The following is a 17,380-nucleotide window of genomic DNA, read 5'->3' as shown; positions in this document are numbered from 1 at the left end:
CGCCGAAGTGGTGTGCAAATTGAAAATGGGTCACAGTCCTGCCATCTGTCTGCAGTATGTGGAACCCGAATCACGCAAGTGAAGTGGATAGGCATTAGACACACACACAACACACACACACACACATATTTAAATATGTAATTAATTTAAATTTGGCTTGGTGGATCCCTATCACCACAGCATGATGCATCCTCAGGTTGTGGATAAAGGAGGCGGTCTCCAGATATGGAGGGTAGCTGCGAATATATTGAATAAGCAGCCATGGACAGATAAGGGGTAGTCCTCCAGCTTGGGGGTTGGGCGAAGCTAACAACCCATCATTGTAAAAAACAGCTTGTTACGAAACCACACCATAAGCCTGGGAATGGGACTGATTCTCTGGTATGACCACAGCAAAGAGGGTGTTAATTGGAAGCCCAGAGGGATAAAGACCTTTGGGGCGGCTGAGACGTAGATGGGAGGATAATATTAAAATGGATTTGGGGGAGGTGGGATATGATGGTAGACACTGGATTAATCTTGCTCAGGATAGGGACTGATGGCAGGCTTATGTGAGGGTGGCAATGAACCTGCGAGTTCCTTAAAAGCCATTTGTAAGTAAGTAATTTAAATTTATAAATCATAAAGTTCTGAATAATTATCTTTACATTTCTAATGTATTCAGATTAACTAGTACCTTAGATAAATTTCAGTAGTAATCTTTTACTAAGTATTATTATTATTATTATTATTATTATTATTATTATTATTATTATTATTATTATTATTATTACCTGGACAAAAACTCCTGTGTTGCCAGGACCACGGGCTTGCCTATTACAAGCAGTGTTGAGCATAAAGTATAGGCTTTAGTGTTCAGTGTTGAGCGGGATTTGAACTCAGACCCCCTGGTTTATGAGCCCAGCACTTGAGCCACAATGGCTGTCATATCATTATATTCATACTTACATTACAATTGTGTCCTTGCTAATGATCAAGTAATTACATTGGGGTTTGCAAGTAAAAACTTTGCAGAGGGCAGAGATACTTTTAAGAGAGGGCAGAGAATTTTTCAGGATATAAAATTATTACCATACTTCATATGGAAAAACAGTAAAGTTGCCTGTTCTTGTTCTTATCTGCTAGTCCCATCTTCGACTGTCATCTCATAGGTGATAAATTATGCCTTGAATGCCCCAGTCTCAAAAATGGAATTAGACATTGCCAGACCAGCATGATGTATGTGACGTTAACTGACATTCGTAACCAACCTGCCACAATTTTTAATGTGATTATTGTATACAAATTGTATTGAAATGTTACTTAGTGGAAATGAAATGCATGTGAGACTCTTTGTTAATATTTCAGAAACGAAGCCATCGAGCTGATGAATACATTCGTCTGGTGAAAGATGACTTGGTTGTCGCTGTGAAGCAATGTGTGGAGGCCGCTGGCTATGAGTTTGACACAGGAAATCAGAAGATGCTCGTTCGAGTGAGTGCGTGTATATCACTGCTGCTAGAATGTTGAATTTCACTAAGTTAGATTTATTTTGCTATTTTAATAGATTACTATATTAAATAGCGCCATTGTCAACTCCATCATCATCAATCGTAGTTCTCTTTCTCCCCCTCTTCCTCTTCTCATCATCACCATCCTCTTCATCTTCATAATTATCACTTTTTTCTTTTTGAAAGGGTTATATATAATCGAACAGTTTTGATAAATATATATTCTTCTAGATGTACAAAGAACAAAAATGATGATGGCAATGGCGAAAATGGCAGCAAAAGTATTCCTGCTATTTTAATAATATCCACAGTTTTCTTGGTTTTATCTCTGTGATTGACTAAGACCTTTGCCACACATTTTTTCTTTCCATAATTTCCTATACATGTTCAGAGAAGAAAGAAGAAGTGTCATACTGTAGGATTGTTTATATAAGAATGTTAAACATAATCGCAGTTAGAAATTTCTCTTGTAAATTCATTTGCAGGTAAAATTGACCTAGTAATTTCTTTAACAAACACTCGTTTGTTATTGTATTTGAGAGTTTAATGACTGGAAATCTCTAAGATAACTTTGTTTCTGTAATCAGGCAGCTCAGTTCGGGAAAGGCTTCATTCCAGACCTGAATTCTGAGTCATATGTGAAAATGTGCCGACTTCTGCGGGTGCTGAATGCAGTCAGAGACCACAAGATTGGCATCCCACTTACTTACACACAGTATCCTTTTATATACAACTAGTGGCTTGTGCAGCAAATGCTGCTGTAAACTAAGTTCGTTAGACGTTCAAATAAAAATTTTTCAGATATATTTTCAATGAAGAATACTTGTCTGTTTGATAGTTATTTGCTTCCATAATAATGAAACATACTCCCTCAATGGATTTTTTTAGGCCAAATATTTTTTCTTGAACCTATCCAACTTCAGTTTTTGAGTTTCAACGCGAAAACGCAAGTATCAATGTCAGGACGATAGCAGTAGCTATTTCAGGTCATTGTGGATTGTAGGCATAAGTTAAAAAAATGTCAGGTTTGCTAAGCTTTCGAACAATAGCATTTTCGTATAGCTGCTGCATGTAGAACTTGAAATGTAGAGCGTAAAATCATTTTATCCTACTAAGAGATCTTGCTGAAATGATCTGGAGACTACAAAATTTTCTAGGCCTCTTATTTTATCAGTAAGTAATACCTTTTGATCTTTCCTTAGGAACTGTAATTTTTGCGCTCTCTCGAGCCAATACTGAAGAAAATGACACATATCAATATCTACACTACACCGCCATTAAGTATATGAAAAAAGACCCAACCCCACTGGGTTAATAAGTATAAAAATATTTGATTTTTAATAACAATATTATTATCTTAAGTTTTGTAGTTATGTATAGCAGCCACTCATTAAATTATAGAAATGAAGATCTAAATTAAGATATTCTCTACATTTACTTACATAACCTCGAAACATTTCACTTTCATGTTATCAATATAGCATCAATATTATGTAAAATTAATGAAAAATAGACGCATCATGATATTAACTATAATAATATTTAATTTCTAATGGTAACAATGTCATCAAACCACCTCAAGTTTCGTAGATTTGAATATCCAATACACAGCTGTACTCAGAAAATTATACACTGCAGAATCAGTTTTTAATAACAAATTGAATTGAGCTCTAAATAATATTTAGAGAATATTATGTCGGCAATCCTGCTGGTCATGACCTTCGTGTAATAGCCTATTGTTTATTGTAGTGTGTGTTTTGTTCTGAAATTCAATCAAGTCGGCCGTGATTCAATAAAATTAGTTCTCAAAACTGACAACAGATGGATTTTGGAAAATAGGAAAATTATGTAGGAAAATTGACATTTCACTGAAAACTACTACTGTTCCGCAAAACTTTGGATGCCAGGCATGAAAATGAGGGGTCACTCATTAAAATCCGTTCAGCCATTTTCCCGTAATTTCCATTACCAGTTCAAATTATATATATAGATTTTACGCATGTAATACCTAAAAATTGTACCGTATGTCAAATTGGAGTATGCATAGTTTGGAAAGAGTGTGGAATGTATGAAAATAAGTGGCTTGCAGTTAACAACATTACATTTTCGTTTGCATAGACATATTTTAATTAGTGCAGTAATAATTTCTTGTAAAGCATTTCACTTTTGTAAAGTGTAAAAATTACTTATTTTATACTCGTAAATTAAGTTGTATGAAGTGTTTTTGAGGTTCTACTTGCATTGGGATAGAAGAAACACCTGCAATAATACATTGGGCTGAGTGATAAAAGTACATCATGATTGAGATTAAAACTTTAATCAATCAGCTTTATTATTCATGAGTGATGTGTAAGAATACAAATCTGTATTGTCTTATTCCTTAATCATGATTACAGAATGCAACATCTTACAGTCCAGGTACTTCTAGATCGACTTGTTCTAAGGAGGCATTATTATTTAGCTATCCAAATTGCAAAATATTTGAAATTGCCTTACAACGAGGGATCTAGCAGAATTTTGGCACATTGGGCATGCTATAAGGTAAGTTAGTATTGTATATTTTATTTTCGTCTTTGTATTATTTTCTATACTCAGTTGTGAATGAATAGACTTGAAGAGAATGGTTAGTATGATGCATGCCATGTCTTAGATTTATGTCTTGTTAATTAGTAAATTCCTCGTCGAATATGTAAATAAATACAAATAAAGAATATTGATACTTCATTTGCATGCAGTGTTCGTACTGTTCAGACATAATTTACATCTCAACAAAAGTGCTCAAGCTTCTGCAAGGCAGCAGAAGTCTCTTGATGCTTGAATTAGAAAAAGAATTGAAAGCCTAAATTGCTGTAAAGAATCTGAAGGTTCCATGAAATCAGTAAAACCTTTACAAGGAGTAGAACTGGATTAACTGTGGAAGTGAACAAAAAGCCAACATGCTGACATATATAGAAACATATTCATCACCATAAATTTAATCTGATCATTGATGTCGTAAGCGAATAGCAGTGAACATTTTATTTGCAGGTGAAACAGACTCAACTGGATAGGGAACAAGTTGCTCGGGACATTGCTGACAAGTTGGGGTATGCTCCTGGAGTTTCATACAGCGATATAGCAATGAAGGCAGCTGATTGTGGGCGAATGCAACTTGCCATAAAGGTCAGTTTTCAATTGTTTGCTGTTTCTTTAGATCAGGACGACCGAGTCAAAACAAATACTTGCAGAGTATAAAATAATCCTCTTGCCTTGAAATCTTGGTTGTTTCAATAACATAATTTATAGCACTGTGATCCAATATTCCATCACTGCGTTTGGGAAACTTCCAGAAAGAACAGACATTCGACAATCAGAATGTGACTGCAAATCAGTGAATTTGTGAGATACAGTACTCTCTTTGCATATAAAATTTACGTTTTTAATGTTTTTGTAATGTGTATCATCCAGTAAAGTGTAGAAAGTAATATTTGTGAATGAAGAATATGGAATATTATCAATGTAGAATGTAGGTAAAATACAGAAACAGTAAGATGTTTATTGGTACATTGCAAAATAAAAAGTCTTTCAATAATAATATTGTGACTTTTAATTCACACAACAATGTCACAATAATGGCCTTCTATATTTCTGAATTTAAACACTCCCGTCAACAATGGGTATTTCACTCCACACATCAACACAGTATTCGTTATTGCACTCCACAGACGACAATGACAATTCACTTGGATTATTGCGAACAACAATGTACTCCTAATCTCAACTAATGTTCACAAAGCACTATTTACAAATCAGAACTGTCAGTTCTCAGTTCACAGTTCGTTTGCTTTGGCTAGTTCTTCTAGCTCATTCACTCAAGTTCACAGTATATCGAACCCAAGACTTCCAGAGACAGTCCACTGAACTTCGAACTCAGGTCCCCCAACTGCGGTCCACTGCACGTCGAACCAAGGACTCCAGATATGCCGCACTCGCCTGAACGCTCGCACAGTTGCGAACATACTCAAGTCGAACTCTGGTCTCGAAGCTGGCTTCACAAGACTGACTGGCTTGCTGTCCAAAAACTAGCAACAGGCTCTCTCTGAAGGCTGCTCGCTTTTTATTAGTTAAACCACACTTTCCAGAAACTACGATCCTGGAAGTTTCTGTTTCTGGACAATTCTGTTCGGGGGGTTTCGTTCCCCCCCCCCCCCCCTTCGCCAGCGCAGCACCTCCAGCCTTGCGTCCCCCTTGCTTCGTACCACACCGCAGCGACCAGCATTTCGTCTCCTCTCCGCGCTGCGTCCCCAGCACTTCACAGAGCTCGCCTTGTCTATCGCGCCTCATGTCTTCTCGCGCGCCCCCCTTCTGTGGGACGCGTGATCGACTCTCGACGTGGCTGTCAGAATTTGTATTATTTCTCTACTCTCTATAATATCTTATTTTCTTTTCATACATATATTAAAAAATGTTTTTTGCACAACTTATACTTTTCTGTTCTTATATTTCAAGCATTCTTGTTAGGATAAGATTATACTGTTGTAATTTGTATGTACTCACAGACTATCATCTTTCCAAGATGTGAACTACAAAAAGAATATAGCGAAAGAAAAGAAGACGTGTACTTGATCCACCAACCTCACTATTACTATTGTAACACTTTGTCCACTAGGTTCCGGAATTCCTTCCATACAACTTAAAAGGCACAGAAGAAACTTCAAAAGCTGAAATATCTAATGCACATGCGTTGTGTTTGTGTGTGTGTGTCTCTCGCGTGTTTTTTTTTTTTATGCGTCAATATGAATGATGTGATGTGCTTTAAAACTGAGAGGTTGGTGCTAGTTTCAGAGATTTCCATATTTACTACCTCCATAGGACATTTTCCTTAGGTACTGTACGGAGTTAGTCTTTAGGGGAAAATGGTATGATGCACTAGGCCTAGTTTCCTTTTGCTTCTGGGCAGTGATCAGAATGAATATGAGTTACAAGGAAATGGAAGACCTACAAATTAAGCTTTCAAGAATAACTCCCTGTAAAGTTAATTTGAATAATTTCGAGGGAAAAATTGTTCCGGGGCTGGGTATCGAACCCGGGACCTTTGGTTAAACATACCAACGCTCTCCCACTGAGCTACCCGGGAACTCTACCCGACACCGATCCAATTTTTCCCTCTATATCCACAGACCTCAAAGTGGGCTGACAACAGTCAAGCAACCAACATTGAGTGCACACTAACTCTGTGTGAATTATTCAAATTAACTTTACAGGGAGTTATTCCTCAAAGCTTAATTTGCATAATACACGTCACTGTACGTAACAGAAAACCACAATTTAAAGTCACACAGAGTTAGTGTGCACTCAAATGTTGGTTGCTTGACTGTTGTCAGCCCACTTTGAGGTCTGTGGATATAGAGGGAAAAATTGGATCGGTGTCGGGTAGACTTCCCGGGTAGCTCAGTGGGAGAGCGTTGGTACGTTTAACCAAAGGTCCCGGGTTCGATACCCAGCCCCGGAACAATTTTTCCCTCGAAATTATTGAAATGGAAGACCTGTTTCAAAACCTTTTCTGTCCTCTAAAATTGACACAGAAACTAATCAGGATTTGAAGCCAGCTCTCTGATGTGGAAAAACTGATATTCCAGCTGTGAATCAACAGTGTATCCATCACCCTCATACAAAATTACAACATGCATACATACTGTAAATATTAATCCAGTACATAATACTGTCCAAGGTATTATAGGCTTGAACTGTTAGTGTATGATTATGGTTCATCTTCTTCTCTCTCTAGTTGTCGTAGTGTTTTTCAGTTGATGGACTATGAGCCGAGTGCAAGCTTGCAAGTGCCACTGCTGTTGAGACTGGGTGAAGATCGACCTGCATTAGTGAAAGCCATCGAGAGTGGGGACACAGATCTGGTGTATACTGTGTTGCTTCACTTGCGAGAAAATATGCCACTTGGAGAATTTCAGGTATTTAGACACTCCGTGATGCATGAATTTTATAGCTAAATGGAAGACGAGATGTTGGTTGCTTCAGAATATAATGATCAGTTTTAACTTAATTTAGTAGAGAAAGAGAACAGGCCTGACGATTATATTTTTATGATAATAATTTTCTAAGTTTATTTTCTTTACAGATGGCAGTACGAAACTATCCTGTGGCACAGGCTTTGTATCTCAAGTATTGCCGTGACCACAACCGCGAGACTCTTCGAGATATTTACGTACAAGAAGATGACTACAATGCACAAGCAGCATGCTTCATTCGGGAGAGTTATGATCCAAAGGTATTCAACAACTCATTATAAAAATGTATTGTATAAATTTTTTAATACTTTCACAACCATACGAGATATTGATGGCCTCATTCTTAGAGAGATTTAGTGACGCACTGTTGTGGAATTATTGTTCTTTAATTTTGGCCCTGTATTTATGTGGTTAAAGGGCAATAGAAGATGCATTCTTGAATATAGAAAAGGCAGGAAGGAATATGGGATCGACCATTAATCAATCGATAACTAAGTACATGGCTTGTGAAAAGGCAAACCTCAAGAATATGCCATCCTCAATAACAATAGGCAGATATGACTTCGAGAGAGTGGATGAATTTAAATACCTGTCATCTATGACAGGTTAAAGACAGTCAGGGCCTAAGGACACCAGGGATCTACAAGATTCCATGTGAGTGCGGCGAAGTATACATAGGGCAGACTGGCCGCACAATAGAAGACAGAATCAAAGAGCATAAGAGGAACCTGAGGCTCTATTACCAGGAAAAATCTGCAGTGGCGCAACACAGCATAGAAAAGGAGCATAAAATACTATTTGACCACACCAAGGTCATTAACAAATCAAACCACTACTGGGAACGTACCATCAAGGAGGCCATAGAGATTAAGCTGGAGAAAAACAACTTTAACAGAGACGGTGGACTCCAGCTCAGTCAGGCATGGACACCGGCCTTGGACCAGCTTAGGCCCTCTTACAATCAAGGTCATGAAGATCACGGACCAAGGACAGCAACCGATTCCAACCAGTGGAACAGGGCTCGCCGCCCGCCAAACTTCACACAAGAATCCCAGGAGGGGCGGAGCTTATGAGGAATGATGATTCCCGGCCCCCAGTTGGCTGATCCGCCAACCAATCCCGTATCACCTGAGACAGCCTAACATCTATATAACCTTAGACTTTCTGTCCAGACACAACTTCCCTGAAGATGACTGCAGAGATAGCAGTTGAAAGCTTGGAACATTCCAAAATTTTAACTCGGCTGATATCCCGCAAAAACATATTAGCGAGCTGGGATCAACAGTTACTCATTCTAATGATATTTCATATGAAATAAAGCAGAGGTTAATGGCTGCCAATAGAGCTTACTTCACCTTAAGAAAATTACTTTGTTCAAGAATTTTATCTCGTACCACAAAGATAACTATCTATAAAACACTTATAAGACCTGTACTAGCATATGCTGCTGAGATGTGGTCCCTAACAAAAAAGGACGCTGGAAATTTGGATGCCTTTGAGAGGAAGGTACTCCGTAAAATAATTGGTCCAGTATTCGAGAGAGGAAGATGGAGGAGGCGATATAATAATGAATTGTATTCCATCTATAAAGATCCGCCTATTAGAAGAATAGTAAAAGCAGCAAGATTAAGGTGGGCTGGGCATGTGGCACGGATGAGTGATGTAGAAATTCCTAAAAGGATATTAAATGCATAATCATGACTACAATAATATAGAAACAGATACCGGTATGGAAATTTTACACATCACACCAAAAAGTTCACAGTTAAACATCCTAGAACAGTACGAAATATATATGAATACACTAGCACACCCACAATATATACTTAACACACAATTGCAGTTCAATACGCACACATTATTCGACGTCATAATACATCATAACATACAAACAGCCAACCCCCACCATAGGAGCAACACACCCCCATCCCTACCGTCGACAACTGCACATTGCAGAGTCAAGATCACCAGTGGTTCAAGAAACACTGAGGACGACGTGACGTCGAAACGGGCCGTCTGTTGAAGGTATATATCTTTTTTAACAATTTTAACACTTTTAATGTATGACTAAGTAAATTTTATGATATTAAATGGAAATCCTGGGGGTCAAAGAAGACCAAGAATAAGATGGTTGGATGGAGTTGAAGACATATGTAAGATGAGATATAGGAATTGGAAAGCAATTTCGCAGGATCGAGACAACTGGCGGAAAATCGTGGAAGAGGCCAAGGTTCACAATGAGCTGTAGCACCAAGAAAGAAGAAGAAGAAGAAGATTTATGTGGTTGCCTGCATTGCCTGCAATAGCCAATAAGATTTGTAATTAATTACATGTTATAAGTCCAGAAAGTAGCCTGATCATTCATGATGTGGTGATAAAATGTCTGATTGTATTTACAAGTCTAATACATTTTCCATTTTTAATACATCGTGAACCTTAATAGAGTTAAGTTGAAATTAGACCGACAGTTGTTGGAGATTTTGTATATTGATTCAGCTGTCTGGGTACATAACCAGTCTTAGCTATATCATTAGCTAATTAGTAACAGAAATTTATAGAGACTCGGATGCAAATTTTGGCATGTCCAAGTGGAATTTGGATCAGTTTTTAAATCACCAAATCCATTGGTCTTTTCCACTGATGCATGTTCGTAACATGAGCTAGAGAAGTCAAACTTCTTGTGTAAAAGACGCTCAAATTCTTGGGTATCCCATTGTAATGGTAAACTTGTAAGAAGAAAGTGATGTACCACCTCTGTGATTTTTCAAGAAATTCATTTAATTCCCTTATTTGAAGAGACGCGTGTGCTGCTGTCCTAACTTGTATGTTTCCTGTTTTGTAGAACACATTGACAAGGGAGGCCTCATTGTCAGCAGCAGTGGAGAGCTACAAACGAGCTCGGAATGAATTTTGTGCAGTGCTTTGTGAAGAACAGCAGAAGCTGCTTAGGCAAGTTGTGGTGTTTCTCCCTCTCCTGCCTTTTTTTAACTGAAATGTTTAGCACAGTTAACTTTTGATAAGTTAAAAACTAGTCTCCAAAATGAAGCATAGCAAAAAGAGAAGAAGGAATACTTGCAGGTCCTTTGTTCACTGTAGATCTCGCAAGATTTTTCAGCCCCTAGCATATTGAGGTCCACTTTTTTCTTCTTTATCTTCTTTGTATAACTGTATTTGAGTTGTGCCAGTTATGGACGGAAATGTTCCATTCCTTTGTCAGAAATTTAGTATCTATATTGGAGGTTTTCAATATTTATTTTTTTATAAGTGAATGAATAAATAAATAAATAAATAAATAAATAAATATTGTTGTTGTTATCTAATGGCAACACATAAAGATTCAATCCATGAGTCTTCTGACATTCCAGTACAGCTTTGAGAGGTTCTTCGTCTTCTGAAGATTAGGATCCAGTTTTTGGCAATGAAGTAGATGTTCTCCATCCATTTTAGTGCTTTGGTCCTTGAAGATGGTGCAGTGTTCAGAGTTATAAATTTTCATGCAATATAGATGTGATACTAGACAGTTATGTTCAGTGTTCAGTCAGAAGGTTGCTGCTGCTTTTGTTTCTCCCTACAGAAATATAATGAGACAAGAGCTCACAGTGTATTCCTGCTCCTGCTCCAAGATCTTTGATGGATAGTGAATAAATAAATATACACTAGTGCATTCGATAAATAATGGCAACAATGCTGTAAATCAGTGCTCTTAGTGGTGACCATTGAAATCTTGTACTACGTAATAGAGCAGTGATTGTTTCATAAATTTGCAATATTGAAAGTCTCGAAGTAGCCGTATTTTGTAAATACAATGGCTGTTTCTAATTTGTAGTAAACAGTACAGCCCCAAAACTACGAACAAAGTTGGTTCATAAAAATCCAAGTTGCAAGAGAAAAACATGCAACCCAGTGCTTTAGGGCATTACAAGAATCCTGTGGGAGAGAAGTTCTACCATACTGAACTATTGCAAGTTGGGTGGAAGCGAGGCATTCGCTTTCAATCAAGAGTTGGCATCTGAAGAGCTTTAGATTGATCAGTGAGAGAGATATTCAGAAATGATGCTGCAAATGGAGTCCGCCGTCTTCCAAGAATTTGGCAATGTATTGTTGACATGGCAGGATACTATATTTGAAGTAATGTCAAAAGTAACCTAAATAAATTTAGTGTGAAACAGTAATTATGTTGCCATTACTTTTCGAATGCCCTAGTATAATAAATTATTAATTTAAAGTTGACGTATAATTTACCAGGGTAGTCAGAAAGTATGGTTCTGTAAGCAATAAAAATGTATGAATACATTATTAAATGAAATAAGCAGTACTATCATTTCGTGATACTAAAATTGTTCATGAACTTAAATTCGTAGAGGTTCTGCTGCTTAGCATAAATTTAAAGTTGACGTGTGAGAAAAATTATGCTTGTAATTCATCGTCTTTACACTCCCCGTAATGGAATTGTTAGCAGTGCAATAGATGAGTTGAAAATATTTCTGCCTCAGCAAGGCAGGTTGTGATTGTATACATGTAGCGCCTTGCAGAACAAGAACTGGTGAAATGAGCTTGGCAGTGAAGTGGTCGCTTTATTGAGAAGTTTTGCATTGTTGAAACTTTATTTTCTGACTTATCTTCGTAGATTACCAATATGTACCCTATTTTTAAAGAGGCCATCATGTTTATGACGTTAAATTGTGAATTTTTTCAGGTATCAAAAGACGTTAGAGGATAAATTTCGAAGAGAATTTGTAGGCCGGTCTTTACATGACACTGTGTACCTTCTGCTCCTTCTGCATGAGACAAAGCTGGCAGACAAGCTGCGCACAGAATATCGAGTGACTGACAGAAGGTAGGCTCTGCATCGTTACTGTTCATACGAGTACAAAATTGTCTTCTGGCATGTTCTCTTGAATATTGCAATACCATTATGCTGAACGAAAAGTTATAATCATTGCATTTCTCTTAACTTTTATTTTTACCTGTAATTTCCCCCTCCTTCCCCAGGTACTGGTGGTTGCGTATTTTGAGCCTCTCAGAGTTGGGAGACTGGGTGGAATTGGATAAATTCTCCAAGAGCAAAAAATCTCCAATTGGCATTGAGGTAAGTTATGGAAAGACCATTTCATTTCACATCTATAGAATTATAGGGCTATTCTTTGAGACTCAGCATTAGCTAAATAGCTGCTGCATTGACATTGTACAAATCCTGACACCAAAATGTAATTTTTATTTGACAATTGCAGATATATTCCACTCCTCGTAACATAATGCTATGTCTGTCGTAATTGTTAATTATTTATAAAAGAACATTAAAATCCCAAGGTTACTGAGTTGATAAGAAAAAGATAAACTTGTTACAATTGGAAGGATACATGACAACCTAGTTCTAAAAGCAAGCCTCTGGATTATTATGTTCGTCATATAATTATACAGTAATTCTACATTTTTGCATTTTTATGGGGGTATGAAGAAAAGAATAATGCATAAGTGGTCGCCAGTTCGAACAACTTTTGGTTTAATACAAAATTATTACGTTCATATAATCTTTGCCTAGTACATAATGCATAAGTGGTCGCCAGTTCGAACAACTTTTGGTTTAATACAAAATTATTACGTTCATATAATCTTTGCCTAGTGCTTACATTTTTTTCCACACATTACTAATACTATTCATTGGTATGTCATTCATCATGTAGTTCCTGATATTTTCAGGCTTATACTGACTCAAGATTACTTCCTAGACCACGATTTCCTATTCCAATGCTTTGTGACAGCCTTCAGTTTGAGCACAACCTTTTGAATCACTCTGTATATACCAGCTGATCTTAAAACATTACAGTAGATATTAATATATTTGCAACTGTAGTTCGTATTTGCCAAGTTTGATTCATGTTTATTTTAATTCTCTCAACTACAAGATCACGATTTTTAAGTTTTAGATTTATTATTATTTTGTTATTCCAGCACAATTAGTACAAGGGCATTTGTTATTTTCCACTATATTTAAGTTTTGAATTCCAATGGATACCATCCCATTGTGGAATCCTGGGAAACGAGAATGCGGATGCTTTAGCAAAGAAGGGCAGCACTGCTACTTAGAGACCTGTTACTAAATCTACGTATTACTCTGTGAAGAGATTTATTAAATCTACATACTTAGACTTCAACAAACAAAATTTGATAACACAGTCTTAAGGGAAAAAATGGAACTCTCTGCATCAAAATCCTCAGTTAATTCCCGATTTACCACGAAAATCGTCTGTAGCTGCATTTAGATTGGGAACAGGCCATGACTGTTTGGCCAAACACCTGCATAGAATTGGAATATATCAGTCCCCTAACTGCCCATTGTGCAACTCAAACCAAGAAATGGATTCGGAACACCTCAAAATCTGTGCTTCAGTGGCTGGTCATGATAATATCTTTGAAAAATATTGGAGTGCAAGAGGTCAAATGACTTTATTGTCAAATGCCTGGCATTGGAAAACAACTATATTTAAGTTTTAGTATCTTTTGTATATCATTATGTACCCATAGACAGTCATATATTCTGTGTATTGGACTATTACTGTCCCATTTTTCAAAGTAATCCGTGTTTATGTAGGCCCCATTTTTCTCTTGAATTTTCTTGTATATAAAACTAATAAATGTTAAATGGCATTTCTCTGTTTTATTCCAGCCTTTTGTAGATGCATGTCTGAAGTATGGAAATCAATATGAAGCACAAAAGTATTTGCCTAAAGTGAAGGATGAACTAAAAGTGAAGTATTACATTAAGGCTGGGTGAGTGCCTTTTAATTATTCGTGAATATGCTTTCACAAATTGTGATTATTGTTGCTAAACTTGCGCGTCTCAATTTACAGGATGTTCGAGGAAGCAGCTCGAATTGCATATGAGCAAAAAGATCTTCAAGCACTTCTGTACGTCCAGGGAAGGTGTGCACCATCGGACCGTTCTCTTAGTGACAAAATAAACCTTCTTGTTACCCAGCTAGGCACAAAGAAGTGAAGGGCAGTCCGTGGAACTAGCATTCATACCAAAGGCAAGCATTTCTATCACATGTAGGAGGATGATGCGTTTGAGGAGACATAAAATAATAATGCTGTAACATGAGAATGATTGCTATTTATTTTTCAGTAATCTGTAAATACAAGGTGGGTCAAAAGTCGCTTTCCCCAATATTCGTTCTTAGGTTCATACTTGTACACATATACAGATGTCATAACTTGAATAAACAAATGGAAGGTGTAATAAGTGGTGGGTTGGCAACCATGTTCGTGTGTCAACTGTTTGTTATTGTTGTTGTTTTGTTTTATTGTGTTGGGTTGCGTCTCTATGCAATAACTGTTAGTTTCTTGAATGAATCGCAAATTAACCACAGAACAACGTGTGTTTGTGCTACAGCATTGGTGGAAGCACAGTAAGAACACAGCTCTTATCACTTGTGTGAGAGAGCAAACTACAGTTCCACAGGTCCACAGATAGCCAATTCCAAGAAACAGTTGCCAACTGTAATGTCTAAGCAACTGCACTGAACTTTTGGGTGATGATTATTCTGAAATGGAGCTTTTGTCGAAAATTATTTGATGAAAAGTTAATTTTTATGTGTTAATATTTGGAAATATTTCCTTTTATCAGGCTTGAAAGCAATAGAAAATAATGGCCTTTTGTGGTAAATACCCAATATCGAGCAAAATTTGTTTAAATAACACAATTTTGGAAAGAGTTAATGAGTTTAATTATTTAGGATATAAACTTTCTTTTGTTGAAAATTTAGATTTATCAGAGAAAATTGTAAAATTCAACAAATCAATGGGCATCATTAATAGAGTTTTAAAACCTTCATTAGTACAAAAATCAACTCAAACTCATCTTTATCAAATAATAGCTCGACTAGTCTTATGTTATGGGATTGAAGCGTGGACTATAAGGACAAAAGATGAAAGCAGACTAACAGCTTGCGAGATGAGATTCATGTGCCGAACAGCTGGCTATACTATATGGGATCGAAAGGAAAAGGAAGATATCCTTCAAGAACTTAATGTGTCATCAATACTGGACTATATCTCCAGATATCAATTAAACTGGAAGGAACACGTCTCAAGAATGGTTTCATCCAGGATCCCTAAGGCAATAATGAAGTATTGTCCAAATGGGAAATGGTCACTTGGTCGACCTATGAAAAGATGGCAAGAAAATCGCTTTTTCAGGCCATAACAATTCTTTTGGGACTAGTACTTGACAGGATGATGATTATGATGATATTTGGAAATATGTATTTACATTTAAAAAAAATTCAAAATATGTTTTTTTATGTGAAATAAAATTTTTAATATATGCACAGCTGACCTTGTCCGAAACTTAAAACACAATTACGAATTTCTATTGCAGTACAAATAAAATATTCATTTCTCTAAGAACCCTAGGCCTAGTAATAAATACAATTAGCTGTCAGAATTATTTGAAGCTCTCCGAACACCATAATTATGGCGAAATGATGTTGAACTGATGTTATATTTTCAAACTTTGCAAACTGCAACACACATTTCACTTGTCTTGCTATAAACAGGATTTTGTTTATTCGGCCGTTGCTAAGTGATAATCTGATTTCTTTTGTGCGTGAAAATAACAACAAAACTCTTGTGTTGTAATGTTAAATGGAACTGAAATAACCTTTGTATCACTGCTGGTATAATTGTTATACTGATTTTATTTTATGTCCTCTCAAACAGACAGACTGTCAATTACACGTGACTGAATAATTATAGTCTTATTGTATATTCATCTCCTGCAGTCCATAGTTATCCAGTTTATTTTCTTCATGACAACTGGCATGAAGATTTATTATGGATGCACTTTATCCATTCTGTGTAGATGTTAACAGTATTGAAAATAAAGTTGTAAATGTATCACAATATATTTTATATGATCATGTATATGTGTTTGGTTGTTTAAGATTAAATGCAAATGATATTGATATTATTGTTTTTAGTTCTATTACATCAGTATACGGTATCAAGTGTTCTCCCTTCCCATTACAATTTATTGAATCACATTGGACTAAGTAACTCTTGGCCATAACTGTGTTTGATTTTTTTGTACAAAGTGAAATTGTCACAATTTAGAATGTGACCAAAAAGATTGGTTTCCTTAACCCTTCCCTCTCTCCTTTGCAATAGTTTTTAATAGCTGTTGTGTACTAAATACACATTTAATTGAATATGTTTTATAATCAATTTTATTACATATTATAAAACTTTATTTATACCTTTTGTTTTTCTGGGTATAGAACATTCCATAAGACATCTATGTATAATAATAATTAAGAAATAACTTAATCAGTGGCCATGTTCAGAAATTAGCAGTCTTGAACAATTTGTAAAACAAGAGAATATCATGCTTTGACCACAGTCTAGTATATACAGTCACGAAACTCAATACATAGTAAATATGCATCCATAGATAGTTGTTAACCACTAGGATCGCTACTATCGCCTCATTACAGACAATGCAAAATAGTACCTGCACAGTCTATTGTTTCTAGTACCCTCATAAACTCAAGCTTCGTGATTGTATATACTAGACTGTGCTTTGACTTTGATGTTCTCTTCTTTTAAAAATTGTCAATGCCTGCTAATTTCTAAACATGGCCCACTGATTAAATTATTTCTTCATTGTTTTTATACATATTTCTTATAGCCTATGCCCGATACACAAAAAAAACACAGGTATATTCACATATATAACAATTAATTTCATTTTGAACTAATTCCACATTCTAGGTAATCAAACACAAACAAAACTGTACATATCATTTTCAAATTGTCCAATAAGAAAGACTTTCAGTTACAAGGAAGAAAATATTTGTATATAGAAAATCTTTATTCCACATCTGC

At 36.2% G+C, this 17,380-nt stretch overlaps 1 protein-coding gene across 1 annotated transcript in view; it reads left to right on the top strand.

The window, feature by feature from the left end:
* Positions 1 to 16,461, top strand: part of Vps16A (vacuolar protein sorting 16) — a 29,209-nt gene extending 12,748 nt beyond the window's left edge. Inside the window, exons 7-17 of the mRNA XM_069846403.1 lie at positions 1,348 to 1,473; positions 2,078 to 2,205; positions 3,887 to 4,031; positions 4,518 to 4,652; positions 7,277 to 7,438; positions 7,606 to 7,755; positions 10,338 to 10,444; positions 12,192 to 12,332; positions 12,488 to 12,584; positions 14,163 to 14,266; positions 14,348 to 16,461. Of these exons, the coding sequence (XP_069702504.1) occupies positions 1,348 to 1,473; positions 2,078 to 2,205; positions 3,887 to 4,031; positions 4,518 to 4,652; positions 7,277 to 7,438; positions 7,606 to 7,755; positions 10,338 to 10,444; positions 12,192 to 12,332; positions 12,488 to 12,584; positions 14,163 to 14,266; positions 14,348 to 14,492 (1,440 nt within the window). The 3' untranslated portion in view covers positions 14,493 to 16,461. The remainder of the gene's footprint in view (positions 1 to 1,347; positions 1,474 to 2,077; positions 2,206 to 3,886; positions 4,032 to 4,517; positions 4,653 to 7,276; positions 7,439 to 7,605; positions 7,756 to 10,337; positions 10,445 to 12,191; positions 12,333 to 12,487; positions 12,585 to 14,162; positions 14,267 to 14,347) is intronic.
* Positions 16,462 to 17,380: the final 919 nt, after the last annotated feature.

Source organism: Periplaneta americana, chromosome 14 (assembly GCF_040183065.1).
Source record: "Periplaneta americana isolate PAMFEO1 chromosome 14, P.americana_PAMFEO1_priV1, whole genome shotgun sequence".
Taxonomy (NCBI): domain Eukaryota; kingdom Metazoa; phylum Arthropoda; class Insecta; order Blattodea; family Blattidae; genus Periplaneta; species Periplaneta americana.
Note: the sequence above shows the minus strand (reverse complement) of the source record. Positions and strands in the feature narration are given on the sequence as shown.